The sequence below is a fragment of the Cyanistes caeruleus genome, chromosome 2, assembly GCF_971803275.1.
Source record: "Cyanistes caeruleus chromosome 2, bCyaCae1.hap1.1, whole genome shotgun sequence".
Taxonomy (NCBI): Eukaryota; Metazoa; Chordata; class Aves; order Passeriformes; family Paridae; genus Cyanistes; species Cyanistes caeruleus.
In genome coordinates, this window is record NC_141702.1 from 61,093,792 (window position 1) to 61,119,403 (window position 25,612).

The following is a 25,612-nucleotide window of genomic DNA, read 5'->3' on the forward strand; positions in this document are numbered from 1 at the left end:
ATCACAGTGAAGCACCATATAAAATGTTGATTCATATACAGGACGGGCAATTTAGTTAGGGTCTCATTTCAGTCTTCCCATTGCTCTCAACATGACAGTCGAGAGAAAAGCAGCTCAGCCATACTAAGAGACACAGAGCATGAACAGGTGTGATCAGTGTTCCTCTCTGTCTACCTTGAAATCACTTCACAAGAGATTCTTCTTCAATTTTGATCAAAAAAGATTTTTAATCTTATTTTATTTTCTTGTCCTCACATCTCTTCAAAGCAGGATAGACACAGGGAAGATTCATCCCCCAAGATACAGGGAGAGAGCGATGAGTCTTTCTTGCTGCTGCTGTGAGGGTCAGGACAGCCAGCTGCAGCCTGTGTAGAACTTTACTCCTCCCAGCGATGACAAAAGCAGCTGTGGCTCCAAAGCTGCTGTCAGCTCAGAAATGATTTATTATGGGTGATCTGTCATGGGCTGTCCCAGCTGTGTTTCTGTGCCACCTCTTCAAATAAATAAGAAGCTTTGCATCACTGTGAACACCGCCCTCCTGCCAAGCAACATCACCTTTCTGTCCGCAGTACTCTCCTGCGATCTTCTACGTGCACAGCAAGGGCTGTGTGACAACAGTTGAGTCACATCATCGTCACATCGCTGGTTGGCTGTGACAAAGCAGTTTTCTGGCAGGAGAAGGCATCAAGCCGTGATGGCCTGGGGCAAGGCAAGGGTTATTCTCTTCCAGAGTTAAGGCAGCAGTGAATAACAGGGCAGGTGGACCAAACTCAAGAGGTTTCTGTGGGGCTCAGCATGGTTTCTACTCTGCAGTGTGGGGATACCCAGTGACAACTCCCATATGTGGTGAGACTCAGGGGCATAAATGAAGCTGTGTAACAGCAGCACAGGTTCTCTGCAGTCAGTGCAGATGTGTGTTTGTGTCATCTGATGTACCCATCCTTAATTCCACTTGGAAGGAAAAAGGCAGTTGCTCCTTTCAGCCAGCAGCTGCCACTACTGCCTTTCTCTGTCTCAAAACAGTTTTGAGGGAGAAAGGATTTGTTAAACAGGTGGACTTCCGTTTCTTTGAGGGGTTTGTTCCTTTACTGGAATAAAAAAGCAGGGGGAAGAAGGGGACTTGAATTGGCAGCATTTATTCCCTTAACTTCTCAGCACCAGCTGCTATTGCTTCTGAAAGAGCCCAGAGTAATAACCCTGGTGCTTTTACATGGATTGTTAAGCTTTGTATTTAACCACTATCACAATATAATACATGTGGCTGATGCTGCAAAAAGCTCACTATACAAAGCGGGATAACCAGGAAGAAAAATGAGAAGGGGGACTTCTGATAAGCTCCACCCTCAAAAATAAACTCTTTCCAGGTTATGTGACATGATGCAGTGCAGATGTTGAGTTTGATCACATTTTAGTCTTAGACTCTTAGGACTTTTCTCTGCCTCATGAAGTCCAGAGGCACTCAGGGGATGAATTGAGTTCCAGATGCTTAAACTCTAATTGAGATTTGTAGGATTCTCAGTAGTATCTTAGATTGGTTTGTTCTTAGATGTGGTTTGATGACGCCTCTCTTTTATCATTTGCTGTGAAAATCAGCAAAATCAGGCTGACACAGAAGGTGCTGTGCTTGGATAGATGAGCTGGAGTACCCTGAAATAAGTGGGATAAGTCATGCCCCAGTGCAGGTTATCTGCTGGTTACTCTTGCACCTTATTTGCAAAGCTGTCTATGAAACCTTGGCCTCCCTTTGCTTTTACTTAAGTTGTGCTTCCTGCAGAGCCAAACACATTTCTGTGCCAGCCCAGTCTGTGCTGTGACTGCACTGGACAGGAAAGATGGACACCCCATAATGGGAGAAGCATGATGCTAAGTCTGGAGGGCTGGGTAAGTGAGCAGCAAGCTGAAATGTTCCATTCATCAGATATCAGATCTTCACTAAAGAAAACAGATTGGCAGTTTTAATAGAAATGTCTGTTCAATATTAAAAGTATGCTTTAATTATTTTCTCATTTACTAAAATAAGGAAACCTGGAATTTCTTTGACAAAAAGGATTGGATGCAAGCTAATTTTTTTTTTATGCCTTAAAAAAATATTACCTAGGTTGCATACAACCCTGAGTACTGCTTGTTTTGTCAAGGTATTGAAGTACTGGATTGTATTTGGAGAGTCAGAATGCATTCTTGACCTCCTTAGAGTCTTTTGAGTGTTTAAAGTGAACCACAATGGGAATATACAGTTGCTTGTGTCTTCCCACAAGCTTTGCTATTCACAAACATAAAATTAATCCTGGAATATCTGGTATTTGTTGGTTGAAACACTGTCTTGTTTTTTTTTGATAGCAGAATTTGGTGGGTTTATATGTGGTCAATGCTAACAACTTCTCTGTGAGTAACCTGCCAGCCTTCCATGGAAGGTGTGAAACCCTCCCATGGCATTTGAGGTGTAGGGAGACAAACACCATTGAAAGACAGCCTGGATAATGTTCAGCACAACAAAGAACATTGCATCTCTGGAATGGTGCTGCTCTGGGCCTTCAAAAAAAATGAACAAACTGACCAGCAAACCAACAAAAACCCCTTTGTCTCCAGCTTGAATGTGCGCGTGGCTTTTATCCTGCTGCTACGTGTTCTCAAGCTTGGAACTATTCATAGTAGGAAATAGAAATTCTCAGTCAGAGGTGAACCTTCCTCTCCCTTTCTCCCCCACCTGCTGGGGAAGAGAAATTGTCTGTCCCCCTCCCACTGCACCAGGAGTAACTTCTTGCCAGAATACATTTGTGAGAGATCAATTTAAGTAAAAATGCATGTTCCAGTGTGATCACCGATCCACTGATCACTTTGTATGTGATAAAATACAGACTAAGGGCAAGGCTGGGAAACAACCCAGCCCAGCTTCCTGAATGTCAACAGGGAAGATATTTACATGAGAGGAACAGTAGAGAAGACTTCTATATTTATACCTTTTAGACACAATGATTCCATATCAAGAGTAACAGGATTTTTGCTTTTAATATGGATATCATCACTGCCATTAGGTAGTGAAAATTAAAGCTTCAATTGATTCAATAATTTTAACGAGTTTAAATGTGAATTTGTTTATGAAGGAAAGTTTAATATGAATCAAGATAACATAGTGCTCTGTAAACTGACTAGAGTTCAGTTCAGAGTTTCTAGATTTAGACGATGTAAACAGCACCATTCTTAGTTTTGGACCACGTACAATGTCATGATCATGAAAAGTAGATTTAGCATAGGGTTTCTTTTACATACCTGCTGCTCTGGGGAAAAGAAACAATAAAAATCAGGGCATTTATTTTACATAGAGATGGTATGTTTTGAGAGCAAAACATTTTTATTAAAAAGCCCCAATAATAACGGGGATGTTTTCAGCAGAGGTAATGCGAGCTCGCCGCTCACTCCCCGGCACCGGCCGCCCCTCTCCGTGGTGCTGAAGCGGCTCCCGCCGGCCCCGAGGGCGCGGGCAGTGCGCGGAGGGCCCGCCCTGCATCCTCCGCCTCTGCATCCCCGGCTGCTGCATCCCCCATTCCTGTATCCTTCCTCCCTGCATCCGCGGCCCCTGCATTCGGCCCCTTTCATCCCCCTTCCCTGCATCCCTCTTCCCTGCATCCCCCGCTCCCGCATCCGCTCCCCCCCGCATCCGCCGCCGCCGCTGCGGCTCCTGCGCCGCCCCCGCCCCGCGGCCGCGCAGCGCCGGGCGGGCTCCGGCGGGGCTCCATGGCGGAGCGCGGGGCCTGAGGCGGCGGCCTGGGCGGCATGGAGGCGGATTTCGCCGCCTTCGGGAGCCCGCTGTGCGGCGAGGTCAAGCGCTTCTGCCGGCGGGTGCGGGAGACGTACCGGGAGATCCAGGAGGACCTGACGCCCTACAAGGATGATCGCTACTATCGGTACTGCCGGGCGCGGCTCCGGCCGGGAGCGGGGGGCGAGCGGGGGGCGAGCGGGGGGCGAGCGGGGGCTCGGCTGCCGGGCATCACACGAGGAGCCCCGGCTGAGCCTCCGGGAGAGGCCGCCCGGTGCCGGGGCTGCTCCAGGCCAGGGGAGCGGCGGAGGGGCCGCTGCCGCACCCTGGGGATGTGCCCATCAGACAGCCCCACGCCTCTCCTCCCGCCCTCACCTGTTAACACCTTGACACAGGCAATCCCCATCTGCGTCCCTCTGTGCTACGACCTTCCCACTGTTGTAACAAGCGAAGGGGATGTGATCTGCAGGCAGCCGCGAAACAGTCCTGGAGTAGGATAAGAATAGATTAGGAAAATGAGAGTGGTTGGCAAAGGTTGAGGTCAGAAGGGACAGATACACTGCGTGGGCTACACCCACATTTCTTCTGAGTCTTGCCCCTGCTGTTTCCGTGACAGACCAATGATGGCTGGAGAGTATGGATGAGGTTACACAAGGCTAGGAAAGGCTCCGAGGGTGTTGGACTCCTGGGTTATAAATGAAAAGAATTTTTGAACTGGAGGAAGGTTCCAAAATAGCGGAATGAACATCAAGAGAAACAGGTGCTAGGAACTATGCAGAGGATGGATGCTGTTCAGCCACAGAAATACAAGTTGGGTAACAGTTATATGACATTTTTTGTCTAAAAATGGTATAGAAATTGTAATCTTCTATAAAATAACCTCTTTTAACAGTGACATTGTCTTATACACATGAAGAAGGTAAATGTACAGCAGAAGCATAAGATCTGAGAGTTACACCACTTATTTTAGTCAACATTCCACAACTTAGTGCAAGCTATGTCAGATTCTGAACACCACACTTCATGGGCCTGCCAGTGGAAGAGAGGATAAGACAGGGATCTGGATAATCAAAAGTCAAAAACATAGCTTTGAGGAAAATTTGAGATTACTCCCCCAAAAAAACAAACATTGAAGTTGGAGGAATAGGAATTTCTCTAAAGAAAAACTTCATGTTCATCTTGGACAAGCATTACAGAGTAATATTAATTGAAGCAATAAAAGTTCTTGCTAGACATAAAAAAAAAAAAAAATCTGAATGAGAAGGATGGCAAAATACTACAAGAAAGGATTATCCAGAGAGACTTAACATCTCCATCATTGGAGGTTTTAAAAAATTTTTGACAAACACATGCAAGGAAAGTCTTAGATCTGGCAGATGCTGTCCTAAGACAGAAGATGAGGTACCTTGTAAAGTCTCTTCCAGCTCTATTTTACTGTGCATCTGGGCAGTCTGCTTCTGCACAGTACCCCAGCTGTTCTGCTTAAGTCATTTGACTTCAGTATGTGGTTTTTCCCAGTGAAAGGGCAGGTGGTCCATTAGATTGAATTTATCTCATTATTCACAACATCAAAGACTACAGAGTCACAGAGCTTGGAAACACAGCTTGACAGCTTGGCAACATCTAATAAAACCACGGTGTTTCCTGGCAAAACAGAGTCTCCTTGCACTTGAGCCATGGGAGGTGATAAGGAGATGGAAATGTACCTGTGTGCATCTGGCAGTCTGATGAGGAGTATTTGCACTGGAATGGAGAAAGAGAGGAGACATTAACTTGTGGAATTTGCAAGCAAGAGGTCCTGGGAGAGGCATTTGTTCAGCTTTATTTCCAGAAGAATCTTGAGCTCTCCAAGATAAACTGTTAATTAATTTTTGTGACCTTACAAGTGTATGGAAGGACTTTCTGCATTGAAAAGATGCTGCCTCAGTGAATCAAATGAGCTTGTAGTGTTAGTTCTAGATTGCCCTTTCTTCAGTAACAATACCCCCAAGAGCTATCATCTGCCCATCATCTAGAAAGAAATGGAGTAATACTGAACTCTTAACATGAAAATAATATTTCCTGACTTACAAGTCATGCTAGTACTTCTCTGCGTTACCAAGATTTTAACCTAAGTGCTGTAAAGTGAGTTTCTGTTACTGACACTGCATACCTGCTGTTCTGGCCAGTGTTTCCCTTCAGCACTATGGATGGATGTAGCAATGGCACCTTTCTTTTTAGATTCCTGTTGTGGAGGAGGTATCATCCCATGATGCTACCATGCATTCTTCTTACAGGCAACTCTCACTTATGGGAAGGAGAATTCAATTCTTGATCCTCTTGTCCCTCTTTGTTTTACTCAGGACATTTAGTCAGGTTATAAATGAGCACACCCTGGGATGTAATGTAGAGACTTACTGCTCTGAAAGCAGAAAGAATTTTGGAAATTTGACCAAGGAAATGCTGTGTAGCTTGTCTTTACTTCAAACCAAGGAGCTTCTCTAAAATAACCAGGTTACTGAAAGCAAATAACATACTAGACAAAAAAAAAAAAAAAAAAAAAAGGTAAAACCATATTTAAAGCATGTGTTTTCCCTTTCACCCTTCTCTGAGTGCCAACCAGAAAACACAAAATTGGGAAGCTTGGAGCAGAGCTGATAGAGAAAAGGAAAAACACCAAGCAGTCAGTCCCCTTTGTGACCCTTGACTCAGGAGTGCTTGCTGTAAGCTGTGCTGTATGTGCTTATTTTTAGTGGCAGGGGACTCAATACACAGGGGTGGCCTAGCTCAGAGATGGCTGACAGAGCTGTTATCCCAAGTAACTGTCCTTTTGTGCCATGGATGGCTGAGTAATTTCTGATTCAGCTCTGAGGCCATCCCAGTTTAGTGACAGTTTTTGGTGATGTTTTCCTTTAATGCACAGTGCTCTTGAACACATGGTCCAGCAGCTTTCCGTGAGCAGCCTGTTCTCTGGACACGGGGCACAGCTGAGGCTGGCAGACTCCTTGGCCATCCCATCCTATGTCATCCTCACTCTGCAGAGTCCCAGGGCACTCATTCTCACTATAGAGATGGAGGGTTGTCCAAGTTAGTGAGTTTGTTCTTCCCAACAGCCCAGAACAGACTGTACCTTGTTCCTCCTGGTGTATTTCCCCATGAGCAAGAGCTGCTTCCCTCAGTCATCTGGGAGACACCAAGAGATCAGGGCTAGCCATGGCTCAGCACACTGATGAACCCCATCTGTCTAGGTTAGGAGTTCCCTCAGGCAGACACGGCACTGCATGGTGTGCTTGTCAAAGAGACCCTGCATTTACAGACTTGTAGGTGTGACATTCAATAACCTCATTGGTAACCCAAATACAAGGCTGGGCTGGACTCAGTGCACTGAAGATTAGTCTGTGGTACACCACGGCGTGCTTGGTGCACTAGATAAGCTCAGAGAAGGCAGAGGAGAAAAAGTGTTACCCTCTCCCATGGGTCATGTGGACTGCCTTAAAGCACATCAGATTTATTGTAACAACTTCTGGACTGCTCTAATTTGCACCTCTGAAAAATTGCTCCAAACAAGCCCCTTGAATGAACAGTTTGTTCATTTGCCTGATGTCTCCCCCTCCCACTCCCAATATGTTCCTTCCTCCTTCAGCATGCCTCCTGGCCAGGATGGCAGGGCCGGGAGAGCTGGCAGAGGGAGGGCTGGCAGATGACAACGCCCCTGCTTCTCTAAGCCACTTTGAGCAGACTATTGGTATGAAAAGAGCTTAGCACCAATGTTACTAAAACACATTTTTATCTCTCTGACATGCTGGCAGTGAGATACCAAAACTTACCAGAAGACAACAGGTTTCCCAATCAGCTGACGGATATTTTTCAGTGGGAATTTTGTAACTCTATCACCTAGCTGATGTTGAAGAGTTCAGCTTGCTGGAAACATTTTGATAGGAAATGAGTGTCTATCTGATAGACAGGAGAGAGCAGGAGGGTGGCCAGATTGTGGTCTGACATCAGAGTTGCATAACTGCAACACGGCATTCCTGAAAAATCAATTTCTAGGTTAATGAACACATCCCACTGACCAATCAGCATATACAGGGAAGCACAGTGTTGATGCTTAATTTAGTAATAATACCCAGAGACTGAGATAAATGACCTACAATCTATCCCTTTAAACAAGGGATAAATTTTAAACTCCTATCAGGGAATAATATGACATTTTGTACATCAAAAAGAAAAGACTATATATAGGACATCACAGAAAGTATATTTTTACTTGCAGCTTTGATTAATGCTTGATATTACATAGACAATCCTCAAATCATGTGGGAAAATTTCATTGACTGGTTCTGCTCCTTTTGCAAAAAAGACCAGAGAATACCACATCATTTGACTCAGCAATAAAGAGAAGCTGTTCATTTTTCCTTAGAGAACTACTACCTGTGTGCTTTAGAGAAGAAACTTCCCAGAAAGTTTCCCAAGAAAGCTGTTGTGATAAAATACACATTTCTTCTTCAAATCTTCTACCAGGGCTCAAAGTGCAAGTTTGTGAGAAGCCATGGAGTCAAGAAGACCTCGTTGGACATCCGTAGTCAAAATTCTTGGAAGGTTCATGCTGCCTTCATCCTTGACCCAGGCAGGATCTTCAGTGGCTGCTTTGAGCCACAGCTGGTACCTTTCTCCTGTTTCTTTCCAATTCTTTTGGCAATTGGAAGAACCTGAATTACCCCAATGTGAAGTATATAGCTAGGGCCAGAAGGCCTGAAACTGAGAGGGGAGGATGAGACGAACACTGTAGCTTCACGATTACTTTAAACTGCCATAAGCTGGCTCTGTGGCTGGAAGAAACCATCCTAGCTCTCATTTCCCTGGTCACACATTTCTGCTCTCTTCCTCATCTGCCCACAATTAATCCTTTACCTGCACAGTAACTGAGCAACGGATTCTTAAGTGACCTTTAACTCAGATGATTTCCTTTATTTGATTCACCAATCTACTGCACTAATATGAGAGCAAAATAAAGAGCCCCAGCTAGAGAGAGGCTGGATTTCACCTGTTGTCACTGTAGCTGTAGGTGTGAGCCATGAAAGTGTAAACTGGCCACGAAGTAACAGCTTTAGTGCTAAGGAGGTCACTGTAAGTAGAATCCAGCTGAGCAAGTATTCAGCCTCTTATTCATAGCTCACACTCTCTTCTCTTGCAAGCTTCATTCATCTCACACTGTCCAGCTCCTACAACAGATGAGGCAGATAGAAGCTTCTTGCACTATTCCCAGAGCAGGTCAGACAAGGCACTGAGTGGAACCTTCTTGGAACAAGCAGAGTGAGACTGACTGACTCTGTGGAGAGAGAGGAGTTTGACAGTGTCTTCTAAGTGTTTAGTTTGTAAACTCAGTCCCAAAATTTTCACAAAAAATAGCATGCAATGTACATGTTTACAGTGTATTCACTTACCTTTGAAAGTTGGTAGATGGCAAAGAGAAATGTGGTCCCATGGCTAACTGAAGTGAGCTGGATTTCAAGCTCTGCCACCCACATTGTTCTCCATGTGACTTTTGGCAAGGGTCAGCCTTTCTGTGCTTCAAGTTTCCTACCTAGTGAGTGAGAATAACATATTTTTGGTTTGAGGATAATAAATTCACGTTAGTGAGACACCTGAGTGCCAGAGGGATTGGAGCAGTCCTTGGAACAGATCAGTTGTGTGCAGACAAATGGAAGTGTAACTGCAGAGAGTTATAATTCTACAACCACGCTTCCCAGAAAACTGGGAATGGTCACAGATTCTGTAAGCATCATTCCATCATTTTCTGGCCAGGGAGAACTTGTTGGAGAAGCCTGAAGTGTGCTGAAAGCAACACAGTGCATGTCATAGCCATCCATGACCTAATGACCGATTGTGGCTTGCCAGTGATAACTTGTTCTGAGCAGATACACTTTCTTAAGTTGTCCTGATTACTCAAAGCTTTATTTACTTCCCCCCAGTTAATTCTGGTCTACAGTTTAAACTCTTCTTGATTTAAAATGCACGGACATCTTTTCTTCATCAGTTGGTACAATGTATTTCTCAAGGCAGCTATTTTTGAGATTACTAAGTGATCATCAGTGCTGTAAATCGCAGATGGGATAAATACCAGTATCAATGACTAAATTAATTCCCAGCATGTTTTTAGGTTCAGTGGTGTTACATAAGAGTCATACTGGGTCCCACAGGTCACAAGTAATGACATAACTGCCCCCAGAGTAATGGAATAAAATGAATAATATTATTAATCCTAAATACTTTTAAAAAGGAAATGCAGTAAGACCGTGGTATCATCTAAGTAAGCTTTTAATGAAGCTATTTAACTGTTGAAGAGATAATTTTTAAATTATATGTTGTCTGATCTATCTAAACATTTTGGGGGTCATCCCAAAGTGGCTCTGCCTTATGTATATGACAAACACGAAAGCCAGGCAGTTACTCTGAATTTCATTCAAGATTACACATTAGGTATTCCCACATGTTTTAGTAACTGCAGTGCTGACTTTCTATGAGCAGATGTTAGAGCTATCAAAAATGAGTACAAAATATAGTTTGGCTAACCCCTATACCTTCCTACTCTTTACCATCACTTCCCAGATTGGCAATCTTTGTTGCCCAGTCTTAGGACATTTAACAGAAATTCAGAATAGAAATCCAGCTTCAGTTTAAGATTGTGCAAGAACAAAACACTGTTAGGTAAGAACTAGAGATTTTTATTACATAGTGTGTGTAAAGCAGTTGCTTACTCTTAGGATTTAATTTCTGCTTCTTGTGAGCTGACTGAATTCTCTGCAAACATGGTACACCACTAACATCCCTTGAATACCACAAAGCTTTGTGCAGATGGCTGGAATGACAGCATTTTAATTCCACTGAAAGAGCTGGTAAATAAAATAATTTACAACCCAGGTGGCACTAAACACGTGCATGTTCAACACAGATATGTCACATTGGGCCTTTTGCTGAAAATGGATGGGTTTAGACTGGACTCAGAACCACTTTTCTGTCTGAAGTATTTTCTGTTTATATGGTTAAATTTCCCTCTGCTACCTGTAGTTGCTACTACTATAGCACAAGCTGATAAAGCACACTGGAATTGTGGGAAATACTGCTGTTATCCCAATGCAATGACACATTTGGCCTCACAACCAAGAGCATGAGATTCAACTTGACCAAGTGCTGGGTCCTATACTTTGGCCACAACTCCGTGCAGTGCTATAGGCTTGGGGAAGAGCAGCTGGGAAGTGGCCTGGCAGAAAAGGACCTGGGGGTGCTGGTCAACAGCAGCTGAACATGAGCCAGCTGTGCCCAGGTGGCCAAGAAGGCCAATGGCATCCTGGCCTGGATCAGCAATAGTGTGGCCAGCAGGAGCAGGGCAGGGATTGTGTCCCTGAACTTGGCACTGGTGAGGCCACACCTTGAGTGCTGTGTCCAGTTCTGGCCCCTCACTGCAGGAAGGACACTGAGGGGCTGGAACAAGTCCAGAGAAGGGAAACAGAGCTGCTGAAGGGTCTGGAGCACAAGGCTGATGAGAAGCGGAGGGAGCTGGGGTATTTGGCCTGCAGAAAAGGAGGCTCAGGGGAGACCTCATCACTCTCTACAACCCCCTGAAAGGAGGCTGTAGCCAGGTGGGGGTTGGTCTCTTCTCCCAAGGAACCAGTGACAGGATAAGAGGAAATGGCTTCAAGCTGCACCAGAAGAGGTTCAGGTTGGACACTAGGAGGAATTTTCTCACAGAAAGGATGATTAGACATTGGAACGGTCTGTCCAGGGAGGTGGTGAAGTCACCATACTTAAAGGTGTTTAAGGAAATATTGACGTGGCACTCCGTGCCATGGTATAGCTGACACGGTGGTGTTAGGTCCTAGGTTGCACTCGATGAGCTTGGGGGTCTTTTCCCACCTAACCGGTTCCCTGATTCTTACTGTGATTTTGAACCCACAGCGCTCGGCAGGCCAGGACTAGCCGGCTCACCAAAGACAAGCTGGCGTCCTATCGCACTCCCTGACTCCTGAGGGCTCGCCCTCTCTCTCTCTCTCCCTCTCCCTCCCGGCGGAGCGCGGGCGTGTGTCCCCTCGGGCTCGCCGTAGCACCCCCCTCTCCCCGCCCCCTCAGCTGCCCCGCGGCAGGGGCGCGGCGGGGCCCGTGACGTGTGCGGGGCCGCGTGGCGGCCGCGCGGTGACGCACGCGGAAGGCGTCGCGCGGCGCCGGCTGTGCCACGGCGGCGGCGGCGGCGGCGGCGCGCGGAGGAGGTGCCGGCACTGCGCGCGCGGCGCCGCGATGGAGCCGTGAGTGGGGGCGGGGAGCGGCGGGGGGCGCGCGAGCCTGAGGGGCGCCGGCTCGCTCGGGTCCGGGTCCGGGAGAACAAACTCTGAGGGAGGAGCCGAGTGTTGTCATTGACGGAATCACAGAACGGGCAGGCTTGGGAGGGACCACAGCCTTTGGCCATCTGGTCCAGCCTGCCTGCTCAGGCAGGGTCAGTCCAGGAGCACGTGTCACGGAATTGCGTCCGGACGGGTCTTGAGGGAGGGAGACTTCTCAGTCTCTTTGGGCAGTCTGAATCTAATTCAGTTTGTACACGCCATTCTCGGCAAGGAAATCAGCTCGCCGAGGGTTAAATGAATGTTTCTGAGGTTGTGGCTCGCCACCCTCAGAACCCCGAGGGTGACTGCCCTTTTCTTTAGAGGAACTCTGTGTGTTTGCCTTTTATAGGGAGAATAAAACCTCCCCTCCCCCCCGGTATCTTCACTCTCAGATTGCTTGCTAAAGGAAAAAGAAAAACTTGTTTTCCCGGATATTTCTTGGCTTGGACAGAGCCATAGCCGTGATTAGTTATTCAGGCTTAGATGAATACAACAAACAACAGCTGAAAAACCAAAAAAGCCAACCCACCCCGTGCAGACATAGAGAGGTAAAGCACAGCTATGTGTATCTGTCAGTTGTCATGTAGCAGTTCTGTATAGTACTGACAATGTTGATTTTATGCCTCTTTTTATGTAGTCAAGTGCTGCCTCATTAGCTATTAACCCTGGTGGAATACATTTGCAAGAATTTCAAGGTCTTCTGAGGGACACCAGAACAAGCAATGTCTTTAAACCATGAGCAAGTGCAGGGTGTATGGATAGCCCCGGTACTGTGAACGTAGGTAGTATATATAATTATTCAAATCAAAGTGGGTTTGATGGTTCTATTTGGGAATGAGCCTAAAATAGAGAAGAGCAGTTGGAGGCAGAGATGTTGAGGCTAGGATTTCAGAAAAGCTGCTGTGCATAAAAGCAAGTTATTTCTGATTTTAATATCACCTCTGCGCCTACCTACTGCTTAATCTCAGTTTCACCACAGCTCTCCCTTCTTTAGAGTTAGTCTTAACTGAAAACTATTATGTAACAGGCTCTGTTTTTTATGATGGTCTTAATTAAAGACTGTTGTGCCGTCATGAGAAGTGATTTGAAGATTAGAAATGTCCTGAGAAACATTTAGCTGAACCTTTTGAGACAAAACTTTACTCCAAAAGTAAGATGGAACCCACCTTTACATCTCATGTATGAATGGCTACTGAAAGATTGCAGTTGTTATGAGCGTGTGTTTCCAAAGTTAACTCTGTCACAGGCTTCACTAGAGCAGTTCAGTTTTACTGACTGCTATTTGAGATGTCTAAGTCAATATTTCTCTGTATCTCAGTGCTTTCTCCTCCTTTGCAGTCATTTTCAGACATAAGTTAATTATAAACCACTCTGAGTTAGGATAAAGCTGAGTGTAGGTGGTAAAAGCTGCCTGAAAGACCTGCAGACAGTTGGATGGCTAGTCTTGAGCTTTTGACTGCTGTGGTTGGGCTGATTAAAGTATCTTCCACTTTGCTTGGTAAAACAAAGCACAGTTCTTTACTTGTTTGCACAAGCACATCCAGAGTGAGGAATCGTTTTTGTTTTTCCCATAAATATGTTTCCAGCATTTCATTCTTTATTGGGCCTTCCAGATGTAAGATAGAGGCTGTCAGTGGGGCATCACCAACTTACACTTACTTATAAACTTCATAAAATCTCTTTCCAAAAGGCAGGAGTTAAACAATGAACTTATGGGAAGGTGATTTTACCTGCTTTGTATGTCAGCTGGTGATAGGTGCAACGAGACGCTTCAATCTACACAAGGAAGTTCTGCGGCAAGGGGCAATGGAGCATGCCTCACCTGATAGGAATGCTGTAAATTGTTTGCCCTCATGAGAAATGCAGTTAAGATTTGGCTGAGTTCTTACATTTGCTGTTAATAGAAGTGTCCATGTTGCCTTACTGACCTCTAAAGCAGCACATGCGGTCAGTGGCCTAAGTGAGACTTGAGGAGTACAGGTGTGAATGAAAGGAAGACACAGGGTGTGTCCCCTCTCCCTGTGTCTCCACTCTTGGCTGGATACAGCATCCCTGTTGGCATAGGTGTACACCTACCCATTCTGACTACTAGGTGCTGCACCATCTGGAGGGCAGCTGGAATAAAGAACGAGCCAGTGTCAGAAACACGTTTCTTCAAAAGCTCACAAAACACAAACACGTCTACTGGCTTATGGGTAAACCAAGGTGCTAATTGCCAGTGGTTGTAAAACCCTTGGCTGGATGGAGAACTGGGAGCTTTCCTGTAAAGAGTGTGGAGTACTTTCAGTGGAATTGAAGTGTTGTCATTGCAGTCGTCTGCATAAAGCTTTGTGGTATTTTTCACATTTGCATCACACATTTTGAAATGTCTGCAAAAACTTTGAAATTAGGGAACTTAGCAAAAGAACCAAGAACATGCATAGCAAGTCAGAAATATCCTGCATCAACCTGTAGCTGTTAGGTGGATGCCCAGATGTGAGCTGTTCAGGACAACACAAGTATATGTTAAGCTTTACTGCAAACATGATACTCTTCCAGTTGTCAGCTATGCTCAACCCACGGGCTTTCCTGTGTTGAGAGATCCTCAGTATGTGCTCTGCCACAAAACATTTGGTATGTACTTGAAGTCTTATAGGTAATTTAGGCATGTCCACATTTTATGTACTGTTTTTATATGTCAAGGGTTTTCTTGTTGAGATTAATACTTTGGTATCTCAAGATAATAATATCCCATACTTGGTGTACTTAGGTAGACAGGGAATACCAGGTCATCTGTGGAACTGAAGGAGACCCTAGAGCTGATGGAAAGATGCACCTTGGTTAGTTGTTTTAGTACTAGTACAGATTCAGTGGCTTTAACATGGTTTAAGTGCATGAAGGCTGAGGTTTTAAGACATTGATGTAGGAAAAATACTGCAGTCACATCCCTGCAAAAGTTGTGCAGACAAGTTTTGGTTTGAAATTCCTCTATTAATTGGCGTTTTTAAAAGTCAAAATCCTATTTGTCTGTGAGGCTTCTGTGTGACAATCTAGTACTGCTTATGTGGCAATTACTTGGTCATTTCATGTATGGTTTGTGGTTTTTGGCTGTACAATCAGCTGTTCTGACCTCTGGACTGATGCAGTGTTTCTGCTGTCTGTAAAGGTGTGTGGCAAGTATTTTGCAGGTGCTGTGCCTGGAGTCCTGTACAGCTAGTTTGTGCAGACTCCTGACATTTGCAGCTACTTGCTTGCAGTTCTTCTGCAGGGTTTTCCTCCCTTCCCCACCTCCTTTGTGTGTTAATAAATTTAGATTTGGATCTCTCTAACTTTAAAGAAATGATGCAAATTGGTTTTGGTAGTGCTTCATTTGGAGAAAATGCAGTGATTCTCAGAGAAGATAGAGGTTGTTATTGTTAAATCCTTTTACTGGTTTATAGTAAATTGTTTGCCTTGCTTTTAAGAGCTGCCACGCATTCAGCACATGGTACCTGGTCCCAAAGTTCAGGCTGGGCTTATGGGAAGGATTTCGCCACATTTTCTGCAATTCTTTTTTAACATGGTGAACCAAAAAGAGTACCATTTAGTTGGTGAAAAGAAGAAAGAAGTTTTATTCCAAGTTAAAAGGGAGGGAGCTCTGTCATTAAAGTCTTACCGTTTTGTTTCTTTCCATGCTGGTGCTCATGCAAATTTATTGAAAAACAGCACCACCATGCCATCAACCTCCTAGTCCTACAGCTTTTCCATTTAAACTGTACAGATTCCTAGGGTCATGCCTCCTGGAACAGCAGTAGAAAGTCAGGTATGTGGTGGCTCAGTTTTGGTGTAACTCAAGAGGAAATGTTGGCTGTATTTTGAAACACGGTGGATTTGTCCACCTTATGTAGGATTAGTTATTTGATCATATTTCCCTTAGGCTGACAGAACTGGAAGTTACCTGTTCTCCAGGGAATGCAATTGGTATTTTTAATGTACACCCACACCCCTGCCCCCCTGTTTTGTCTAGAACTTAATGATAACCACCAATGTGTAGTGCAAGAGATGTCATTGCTTGTATGTGTATTTGTATTTAGGTGTCCAGTAGAAACCTTGAGTTCAGATTTTTATTTCCCAAGCTTTGGTGGAGCTCAGACAAGAATTCAAAGCCTGAGCATGCACATCCAGCATATCTGGAGGTCTGCCCTACTCCTTGTTGGGTATGATCCTGCAGGGTTGAAGTATATTTATAGGGTGTAGACAACTCATCAAGATCCTGTGCAGGTAACTGAGTTGTTAGTGATGACTGTCCCTTTAGATTAAGCTCTCATTGTGGGAGACATAGAGTCTTGGACGTTTAAGTTAATAATGTATAAAATAACATAAACAGCTTTTTCTCCCTTTAAGAAATGTTTTCGATTGCTCAAGTTTTAGGACAATAGAAAACCCTAGCATAAAAAAAATGGGCAAAATTCATACATTTTGGAGCACAGATGATTAATATCTTGTTTCTTAGTGTTACATGTTACCTCAGGGTTTGGTTTAATTTTCTTTGTTGAAGAATGAATGGGGTTTATTTTCTACCTCTTTGGAAATATGACCGACACTAATTCTGTGGTTTCTTTTGCTCCCTATAGGCTGGCTCCGATGCGATTGTATACACTGTCCAAAAGGCATTTTGTTTTGGTCTTTGTAGTATTCTTTATTTGTTTTGGTCTGACAGTCTTCATAGGAATAGCAGGTAAGGATGTTCTCTTTTTAAAAGATTCTCATATACTTTGTCTAAACCTGTTGGTATTTACAGGGGTATTTAAATGCTAATGAGCTTACTGCTCCTGAGATGTCTGAGGAAGCATTAGAATTGACAGGGACAGGGAAGTGTTTCTTCCATCTCACTTCTTCATAGGACTACTATCTACAAAGACTTGGTATTTGCAACTGCTTTGCAGGGGAGAGCCGATAAAACGAGACAAAAGCAGCTTCATTGCAACATAATTTTTCAGCAGCCTGCTACATTAGCCGTTTTTCTTTGTATTTCTATCTGTAAAATGGTAGTGCTAGTGATTTCCTGTGAGGAAACTGAGGAAGGTGTTTGTAAAGCCTTCTAAATGTTTGGGTGATAAGTGCCACAGAAATACAAAATATTTTGGTGTAAAAATATGAACTTCAGTTGTCAAACATGTATGAGCTTAGGTCTCTGGTTTCAGAGATCTTTTTGAGAGTCCTGACGTGACCTGGGAGGCTAAGCACATAGTGCCTGGGTACTCAAGCTGGAGATCAGAGAGATTTGTGGTAGTCTGGTGAACAAAGATGCAGTGTCACTAAGGAGTTGAAAAGCTTGGGACCCTTCTTTATTTCATGCTGGAAAGCTTTTCCAGGGCTAGAACATATTTGAAAAATAAGTCTGTCTGCTCTTCTAGCAGTGTTAAATAAACTAGTACTCTGCTGTCAGGAGAGCTTTATCAATACAGAACTTAAGTGGTGGGGAGAAGGGGAAGGAGGGACTGATACTCATTAAGCAACCCACCCCCTATATAAGAATTACTTTAGGTTGTTACCATCTTCCTCTGCTTTACTGCTGACTTCTACATCTCTCAGCATGTCCAGTGTGTTCTCCTGTGCCCCTCTCTGACACTTTTTGACCTGTCTGTTGGGTTGTCTCTACCTCTGCCCTGTCCTTCACTTCCTTTAGAGTGAGAAGGACTGCCCAGGCCTGGGAGCCATCCAGTCCTACCTGCCTTGGAAAGAAGGGTGGGCTATTTGGAGGCAGCTGTTTGGGCTTTTATGCCCACCTGTGCCTTGTAGGCAGTATGTTTTTCATAATATCCTTCAATAATAAAATTTGTCTGTGAAATAAAACCTTCTTTCCTGCTGTTTGATTTATTAGAGCCACTGAAAGTCTAAAATAGGCTTTCAGTTCATAAAGGTTAACCACTGATATTCCTGTCACTTGCTGAAGGATGCTGAAGGGCATTTGGCCACTAAAATACTGCATAAATACATTCGCAAAAGTGCATTTTATGACAAAGGAAAAAAAATTATTTAATTTAGTGTAATTTGGCTATTTGGCTTTAAAATTGAACCATATTTGTAGTTGTGTACTTACACGTCCAGGTTGCAAAAAATGAAAGTTGTCTTATGTGAGACTAGGCAAAAAGCAGTGCTTCTGGAAGGGAAAATTGAGTGTTTTGTTCTTAATCAGTAGCAGAACCTGAGAGGGAGCTGTGCTGGTGTATTGTGTCTGCAGGCAGAGTAATCTGGTGATATGGTTACCTTTGGCCCAGGGGACTTGGCTGCTGTAATCAAGCTCATCTGGACCATGCTGTGGTCCCGGGCCTTGCCTGTGATCCCCTTCAGGAGCTGGCATGGCTGTGGGATTCTTGTCCTTTTAAGATTGGTCTGCTGGATAGTTTGGCTGATACTGTTTATTATTATAGCTAGAATATTTTAAAAAGGATGCTGTTTACCTTGGGAGGAGACCCACTGAACAATTACTGTGATATTCCTCACGGCTTTTGTTGACAGCTGCTTGCTTCCTTTGAATAGAAGGAGGGGCCCTAACAACAGAATGCTGCCTCATTAAATGGTACAGTCTGAGAAAAGCTCACCAAACCCACTAAGTAAATGAAAGTGTGGAAGATACATCCGTATTTTCTGTGCTACTAAAATATGCCATTGCCCACACTCAACATCTATACCTGCAGTTGGGAAGCCTGGCAGAACTCTTGATTTTCATCTGAGAAATCAAGACAGTTTGATTGAAGATGGATGCTGCTCTTACAGTTCCTGTAACCCAAAACAGACACACTTGTTTGGTTTTTTTTCCAAGTTGCAATCGCTTTCCTTCTCTTTTCACAACAGGTCTGTCTTATCTTTGGGGTGAGACAAGTTCAAAGAAAATCCAAGGTCCAGAACTCATTTTTTGTATCTTTGCAGTTCATTACCTTAAGGTGGTTCTTTGCCTTCATCTGTTATTATGTTAAGTGATCAAAAAAAAAGAAAACCAATAACTATTTAAATTAGTCTCCATTTGTTAGTCAGGAAGCCACAGCATCATTTTGTTTCAAAAGCTTTTCACTTGCTAGAGAAGAATCAGTTACAGCACTAGAACTTCATTATTTGGTTGCTGTTCTTAAAAACTTTGACTGTGATTTCTCAGTCCCAATATTGGTTCATATCTTCCAATAAAAAAATAACCCTTAAAAAAGGCTAATTCTGTTTGTTTCATCATGACTTAATTACTGATATGTGGTGACTTACCATTTGTGAACACCTAGTGAAACTCAATTATGCTTGTTAAAACAACATATGCCTTTCAAAAATCTGGTTTATATGGACTTCAGAACGGAACAGTTCAATGATGCAGAGCAGACTTTTTAGTGGGTGGCTGTCAGTGATGTTGTGCTGCAATTCTGATATGAAATTCTGGCTGTGATGGCAGAAATTCTTAATTTTTCTTTTTAAGGTAATAACAATAAACCTAAGTTAAGTTAATAACGATAACCCTAACCCTATCCCTATTAGGGTTATTATTGTTATTAGAGCAGTTGTAGGAGCCCAAGCAGTGCTGCATGTTTAGAGCTGTCATGACAGCTAACCTGTCTTGGACAGTGATTCCATGGTGCTCATTTATAAACTTCTTCTTTTGCATTGTTTCTCTGTAGTAACTTTGAAGTGTTTGGTCTTTATGAGAAAGTGCTTTTATTGCGTAATTTTTATAATACTGAGTTTGTGATTGAAAGAGCATATTTTGAGGGTTAAAAAACTCCATTAAGTTGCCAGACCAAATATATACAGGGAGAGACCATTTGAACAGAAGGATTCACAACCTGAACACACAGATCTTTTCCTACTCTTCCCTGTCACTTTCCTGGTTTAGTCTTTTCGTGTTTTGTGCGCATAAAAACATGTGTGCTTTCCTCTTGTCCTCAATATCCCATGCTCTTTCATACCGAAGGGGAAATTGTACTGCTGTTTGGAACCACCTTATCAGGGGCTGCACAGAAGATGGGGCTTTTCTCAGAGTGCAACACAAGCCGGAACACAAGAAATTCCAGTTAGATATTAGAACATTTTTCTTACCATAATGGTGGTTAAATACTGGAATAGGTTTCCTGGACAGGTGGTGGGAGTCTCTCTCCTTAAAGATGTTAAGGACTTAAGTGGACATGTCCCTCAGCAGCCTGCTCTAATTAAGCAAGGGAGTTCTGTAGCTGAGTGCTTTCATGACTGCATTCCCATAAAATCTTGGGAGATAAATATACATGTATAGATAGATACATATATAGATATATATGAATAAAAAACTACTACTAAAATTGTAGTACTTTAAACTACACATTCAGGGCTTTTGATGTGGAATTCTTGATTTATAATTTACTTTATTTAATAATGCATAGAAACACTATGGCAGAGATGCTTAAAGGAACATGCAGGTCAAATTTATAAATTATATTGAAATATCCAAGTGCTTTACCCTTTATCTGAAACATCTGGAAAGTGGAATACTATTTATGAAAGCCTGTATTTACATCATCACTCATATGTATGCTTCAATATTATTTTCTTTCTTCCTTCTTATATATTGTGTAGGTCCTAATGTAATTGAAACTTCTGTAGCAAGAACTGACTTAAATAACAGCCTGAAGGTAAGAGTTAATAAACATAGTTAGATTATATGAATGGCATTATTTGATATTAGTAATATTTAATGTTTCCCTCCTTCCCCCCAGTTATTTTAAATATTTAAGCTTTTACTGCAGAATGTCTTAGTGGTGCTTTCCAGTTTGAAGCTGAATGTGCAGTATTGTACTACCACTGTGTTACTCCATGAATAGCCCAGGAGCAATTCCTGGTCTCTTACTGTTGTGAGCAGGTCGGGTAGAGATTTCTCATATGTTTCTGCACAGCAGTTTCTGATAAAGAAACATGTGAGTTTTTCCCTGGTGAATTAATATTGGAGATTCTTGTAGGGGGTTCAGAAACAGAAATTGAGAACATGCATTGAAAAATAATGCACTCAGTGGCAACTAATGCTGTCCCTCTTGTGATTTCCCTTTCTATCATAAAGAAATATTTCTTGTTAATTGTTCACTATCATGTGACCGAGACATGGGATCTAGATTCCTCAGAGGAGCATTCACATGTTCTCAAATGCTTTCGTATTTTGGTCCTCAGTTCTTGCGTTTTTGTTTGTCTAGCTCTTCACTGTCAACCTAATATCTGAAGTATTTTTTGTGAAAGTGCAAAAAAGGTTTTGTTGTGGGTTTTTCCTTAAATTACATTTCCTTTAAATACACTGGGACAATGCTTTTGTTTCTTTTACCTACCAGTCACCTGTATATGTTTGGATTGATACAGTACTGTGGGTGGATTTTATTTTTTTTAAAGCACATCTTGATTTCAAAGTTGAGAAGTCTTTCCTGTGTGTGGGTGTTATCTGTTAATGATACCTTTTATTCTTTAGAATTGAATGTGGGATTTTTTGAAAACCTAGTGGAAAATAGGGCTTTTTTGTAATTATTGTTTAACAAGTTTAAAACTGTGTAGCAGATGAAGGCCCACAAATCTGACTTTCGGTGTAAAGTGCTAAAAATTATTTTGTATATTCAGGCTAGGTCTCAGGATTTTGTTTTTAATATCTGAACTTTTCTATTTTATTGCTGCTGCTTTTATGGGGTTTAGGTAGTTGTACTTTTCCTTACTTCAGTGCTTTGCAAAATACATGTGCTGTTTAAGCTGCTTCTCTGGAAGACATGTGTGTGAGCCGCTTATCACGCTGTCCACAGAATAGCATGTATAAATCACTTCTCAAAAACATTGTCACAAGCATAATTAACATACCTTTCATCATCTTAACTACAGGTATGTCATGTAGCTGTGTAAAGGCTGGTGCTAACCTTGTGGGGTTTTTTACAGCTGAAGCCATTTAATTTAAGTTCGCCACCACTGTCAACTTACAACCAGCAGCTGTGGCTGACCTGTGTGGTTGAGTTGGATCAGCACGATGGTGAGAATCTGACCTAATTCTCATGAAACTGCTGTAGCAACCTGTCTGTTGTATCCTTAATTTTGTCACACACATGATCCTGTTGCTTTCTGGCTGTCCTTCGTGGGTTTTTCCTCTGATATGCTTTTCTTCCACTTCACTCCCTCCCTTGGTAAAGACATGGACAGCACTGATTGCATTGTAAGCAGCAGGAGTAGGGGAAAAGTTTTTTGTTAGTTTTGTGGAAACAGAAGTATCTAGATAATCTGTGCATTTCCTTCTTCATTTTGGGGAGAATTAGATGTGTAAATTGTAATGATACTGCTTTGGTACAGCTTCTCTGTGTATATGTGAGAAATACTGTATTAGTAATTACAAGATTGTAATTACAAGTAATTACAATTGCCAAGATTCAGTACAGGGCTTGAGACTTACTGCCTATGTATAAAAATACTGTAGCCCTAATCCAGTATAACTGGGTAAGTCTGAGTAGTATTTGGATAGTATATGTGTTTTAAATGATTTTAGAACTCTATTTGAGATTTAATTTCTACATGTAGCAACAGATGAATGTTTTCTGTTTCAATTCCAGGATCCCTCAAGAAGAATGTGACAATGACAGTCAAAGTCCTGGGAGTGGTGAAGGATGGAAGCACACCATACGTTAACAATCAAGTTCACAATCGGACGAGATTACTCAGTTGTGCTCAAGTATGCACTTGCTTAAACAAAACTCTGATGTAGTGTGTTTTCTTTAAATCTGTGTGCACCCTACTTTGCATTGCAAATAAGAATTGTACCTGTTGAACACAGATACAGTTTCAGGAAGGACTCCCCAGTTTTATTTATAATGGCAATGTAGTCAATAATTCTGACAAGACACCTGCCTGTACATCGTTTTTCTGTTCACTTCTGTGACTTGTGCCTATTGCCTGTTAAAGACCGCTCTTTCTTGTTAGAGTTGCTCTTTGTCAGTAAAGCAGTGGGTCCTGTTCAGTCACCTAAACAGGTTTTGCAGTATTGAAGAAAGGGATATTGTAGCAGAAGATTTGATAAGGGGTTCCAGAGCAGAGAAAAATTCTTCTCCAACACTTGCAGAGTCTGCTTGAAATCAGCTGGCAACTGTGTTCTGAAAAAAACAGGTTTTTTGCCACTGTGAAGAAACGTTTGGAGATTCTAATGTAATTTTCACTGAAATATTTAAGCTTAAAGACATTCAAAACAGCTCCTCCAGATGCAAATCCTTTGGGAAGGACATAGCTGAAATTTTATGATAAGCATATATAATAAATCAAGTGTCTTCTTTTTATATAGATATATACACATATCTATGAAATTTTCAGAAATTAATTAGTAGTGCTCCATTAGATTTAATTACACAGCCAAGAGAGATTACTCTATATATACTTGGTTTTTCTCTTTCCTCCTGTTAACTTTCAGAAATGAGTTAGTACGAGGTAGCCCCATCTCACCATCTTTAGTTAGTGACAAGAGTTACTTGATTCCATCCTGGTGCTGCGAGCAGTTGCTGTCACCAGCTCAGGTGAAAAGGTGGCACTGTTCAGTGTTTAGGCACTGATCCACCTGACTGACTTTATCAAGTTTCTGCTGCTCTCTCCAGTATCTTTCAAGAAAGTCTTGATCAGGCTGATTGAGATTGGTGAGATATATGATAAATATCAATATGAGACCATTTAGGAACAAATTCTACAGCCTATACTAACAGTGCACATTCTGGAGTAATTTGAGGACTTTTATGTTTTTCTCTGTGTGTTCACAGAAATGCAGTGAAATCATTGTTGCTCACCTGGGCTACCTGAACTACACTCAGTACAACATATTTGTTAGCTTTGAAGATCTAAACAAGTTAACATACACTATCCAGAATATTACTTTCACAGTAAGTATAAAGGTTTATACTAGTAAAATAAGTCTCTTTAATGCTGTGGAAGTGTGCTTTAACTGTAACAAAAAAGTATCAGATTTTTGAAGATAAATAAAAAAACACATCTAATTATTTTTTTTCTGTCACTACTAATGTCAGAGCTATTATAGCATTTACTGTTGATAAAGGTCTAGACCAATTTTTTAACTCTATAAGGAAAAAAAATTCTCTCAGAACTACTGCTCCTGTATTCTGTAATAGATAAATTTAGTCTGAATTCTGGGAGATATTTCTTACAATAATACTAGAATATCCAGTTTTCTGCATTTGCTTATAGAGATGCCTGTCTGCAGGATGGTATTTTTTTTTCAGCCTCTCCAGGAGGTGTATCTGAATGAGCAAACTTCTCCAGACTTTACAAAAGTATGGGTTGGAAAGGTTTAACTAATTCAAAGAAAACTGAAGAGTTATCTTTGGGGGGGCCTGTGCTTATGAAGAAGAGAATTTATATTTTTTTCAGATAACACAAGCAGGTTACAAAAATAATTCACTCAGATGATCTCCAGTGAAATAACTGTCTCAGTTAATAGTGCTAAAGATGGCTTATAAAGCACTTACATCATTTATATGTTTTGACTCCAGAGAGAAATTTAGAAACATTTGCATTGGGAGAAAAGAGAACTAAACAAAGTTTATAATACAGGTTAGGTCTGGTATATTTGCCTGTATATAACATTCAGTGTGTCAGAGCCAGTAGCAACCTCAAATCTTACTGTAAAGGAAAAAAAAATTTAATATACCAAATTAACTTTCTAAATATTAATATTTTTAATAATCTAGTGCATAAAGCATGTAATTAAAATAAAGCTCTAAGGGGAAAAAAATCCCTGAAGCTCACAAACCCTTTATTTAGTTCCAGATTTCAAACAGAACAAAGTATTGGGGCATTTGTAGTTGTACATTTTTTTATCTTGCTTTGTAGGCTGCCTTTAAGGCAGACCTTTATGCAGTCTCAAAAAAACCCCAACCCAAGCTTTCCTGCAGCAACTAAAATTGTCACATTTATTTCATTACAATTGTTTATGGTGATCTGACTTGAAATCAATGGATTGCCTTTTGTATAATAGGTTTCTCTACATGTAATTTTCGTTCTACATTTACAGTTTAAAAAGACAAGACAGAGGTTGACAGATTTAATACATTGAAAGGTAAAGCTTCTTGTTCAGATGAGCAGAGCATATGTTGTGCCAGGGAGCTTACATTTCAAAAATGGCTTCAGAAGCATGCCAGGTATGAGATAAATTGTCAACAGAGCAGAGTTTGTGAAAACTGACATGTTATAATTAATATCTATGCCCTTCTAATAATTAGAATAGGAGGAGGCTTTCCCCCTTAACCTATATAAAGATTTCTGTCTTTCTAGTAAGCTACTTACCCTTCCTTTACATGATTTTCTCTCCTGAGATGAGTAAGTGAAAAAGAAAATAAACTCCTTACAGGAAGTACCCCTGTACCTTTCTGACTTCTTCATAATCAATTTGTACATCTGACCATGGTAGTACAGAAGAACACACTGGATTTACTCATTTATTTGCATTCAAACTGGTTGAAAGTGCAGTTGAGGAGACTATCCTATTTGTCCTGAGAGTGCTTTAACATATGACAGCACTGAGTAT

At 42.0% G+C, this 25,612-nt stretch overlaps 1 protein-coding gene and 1 long non-coding RNA gene across 7 annotated transcripts in view; one reads left to right on the plus strand and one right to left on the minus strand.

The window, feature by feature from the left end:
• Positions 1-3,735: 3,735 nt before the first annotated feature.
• TMEM181 (transmembrane protein 181) overlaps positions 3,736-25,612 on the plus strand; it is a 35,011-nt gene continuing 13,134 nt past the window's right edge. Inside the window, exons 1-6 of one of the 5 annotated variants that reach the window (XR_015280880.1) lie at positions 3,736-3,902; positions 16,701-16,804; positions 20,656-20,711; positions 21,982-22,072; positions 22,644-22,762; positions 23,832-23,951. Coding sequence is in view for 4 of the 5 variants with exons in the window: in XM_086868870.1 (XP_086724996.1) it covers positions 3,772-3,902; positions 16,701-16,804; positions 20,656-20,711; positions 21,982-22,072; positions 22,644-22,762; positions 23,832-23,951 (621 nt within the window). In the remaining variant the exon portion in view is untranslated. Of the gene's footprint in view, positions 3,903-11,889; positions 12,034-12,055; positions 12,222-12,457; positions 12,657-16,700; positions 16,805-20,655; positions 20,712-21,981; positions 22,073-22,643; positions 22,763-23,831; positions 23,952-25,612 lie in introns of those variants that run through there. The other 4 variants (XM_086868870.1, XM_086868880.1, XM_086868895.1 and 1 more) reach the window with 4 other exon arrangements.
• LOC111926750 (uncharacterized) lies at positions 4,521-11,840 on the minus strand. 2 transcript variants are annotated; one of them, XR_015280892.1, is made up of 5 exons: positions 11,720-11,828; positions 9,178-9,317; positions 8,165-9,062; positions 7,561-7,764; positions 4,521-5,497 (listed from the first exon to the last, which is right to left on the minus strand). It is a non-coding gene; the product is annotated as an uncharacterized LOC111926750 (long non-coding RNA). The 2 variants fall into 2 exon arrangements; XR_002863158.2 differs by lacking the exons at positions 4,521-5,497; positions 7,561-7,764 and having other exon boundaries at positions 7,973-9,062; positions 11,720-11,840.